At 31.7% G+C, this 818-nt stretch overlaps 1 protein-coding gene across 1 annotated transcript in view; it reads left to right on the forward strand.

Annotated features, from left to right (window-relative positions):
- The window catches only part of LOC119592675 (zinc finger CCCH domain-containing protein 10-like), a gene marked incomplete at its 3' end in the record, with an annotated part of 11,955 nt that overhangs the window by 9,017 nt on the left and 2,120 nt on the right, over positions 1-818 (forward strand). Inside the window, 1 exon segment of the mRNA XM_037941589.1 lies at positions 470-712. Coding sequence (XP_037797517.1) covers positions 470-712 — 243 coding nt within the window.

Consider the following 818-nt stretch of genomic DNA (forward strand, 5'->3'; position numbering starts at 1 on the left):
TATACATCATATATTTGGTAGAGAAATATAATTTTTTGCTTTAGCTTTCCCTAAATTAGAGATTTGAATCTTTGTTGTATATTAAGTTATCTAGTTGAACTTTTACCCTTTTCATTCTAACATCTTGATTTTACAGACAATCATATACAGTACATATATTCACAGACAGTTATATACAGTAAATATAAAGTATAAAGTACATATAGAATCATGTACTTAGTTTTCAGGTGATTTAAGGGAAATTAAGTTGACCTCGTATTATGTAATTAAGTATTGGCATTCTTTGTAGACTTTGCTATTTTTTGTCATTTTATGTCATTTACTCATGAATTATTTGAAATTACTTCTAAATATCTAAATAATTTTTTTTTTGAAATTAGAAATATTAGTTTTGCAGATAATTACATTATACCTTTCACAGTGCAAAGTATACTTGTTGATAATGGTATATGAAATATTGATCTTTCAGACTCAAAAATGAAATGGTAATTAGAATGAACAGCCACAGTAAGGAGGAGGGAAGAGGAGGGGGTAGCGGAGAGGATGACAACATTTGTAGAGATTTTCTGCGTAATGTTTGCCGCCGGGGTAAACGTTGCAAGTTCAAACACCCGGAGGAGACTGACCCCGGCCCACCCAACAAGCCTCTCAAGATTGATCTGACCTTCTGCCATGATTATCAGAATGGTCATTGCTCAAGGGCTATGTGCAGGTGAGGATCTTTTTCAGGAATTAACATTGGCAAGTCATATGAAATTTTGTTTTTTGTCACAACAGTTCTATTTTCTATAGGTATATCTTAAATATCAAATAATTTA

This window comes from Penaeus monodon, chromosome 30 (genome assembly GCF_015228065.2).
Source record: "Penaeus monodon isolate SGIC_2016 chromosome 30, NSTDA_Pmon_1, whole genome shotgun sequence".
Lineage (NCBI taxonomy): Eukaryota > Metazoa > Arthropoda > Malacostraca > Decapoda > Penaeidae > Penaeus > Penaeus monodon.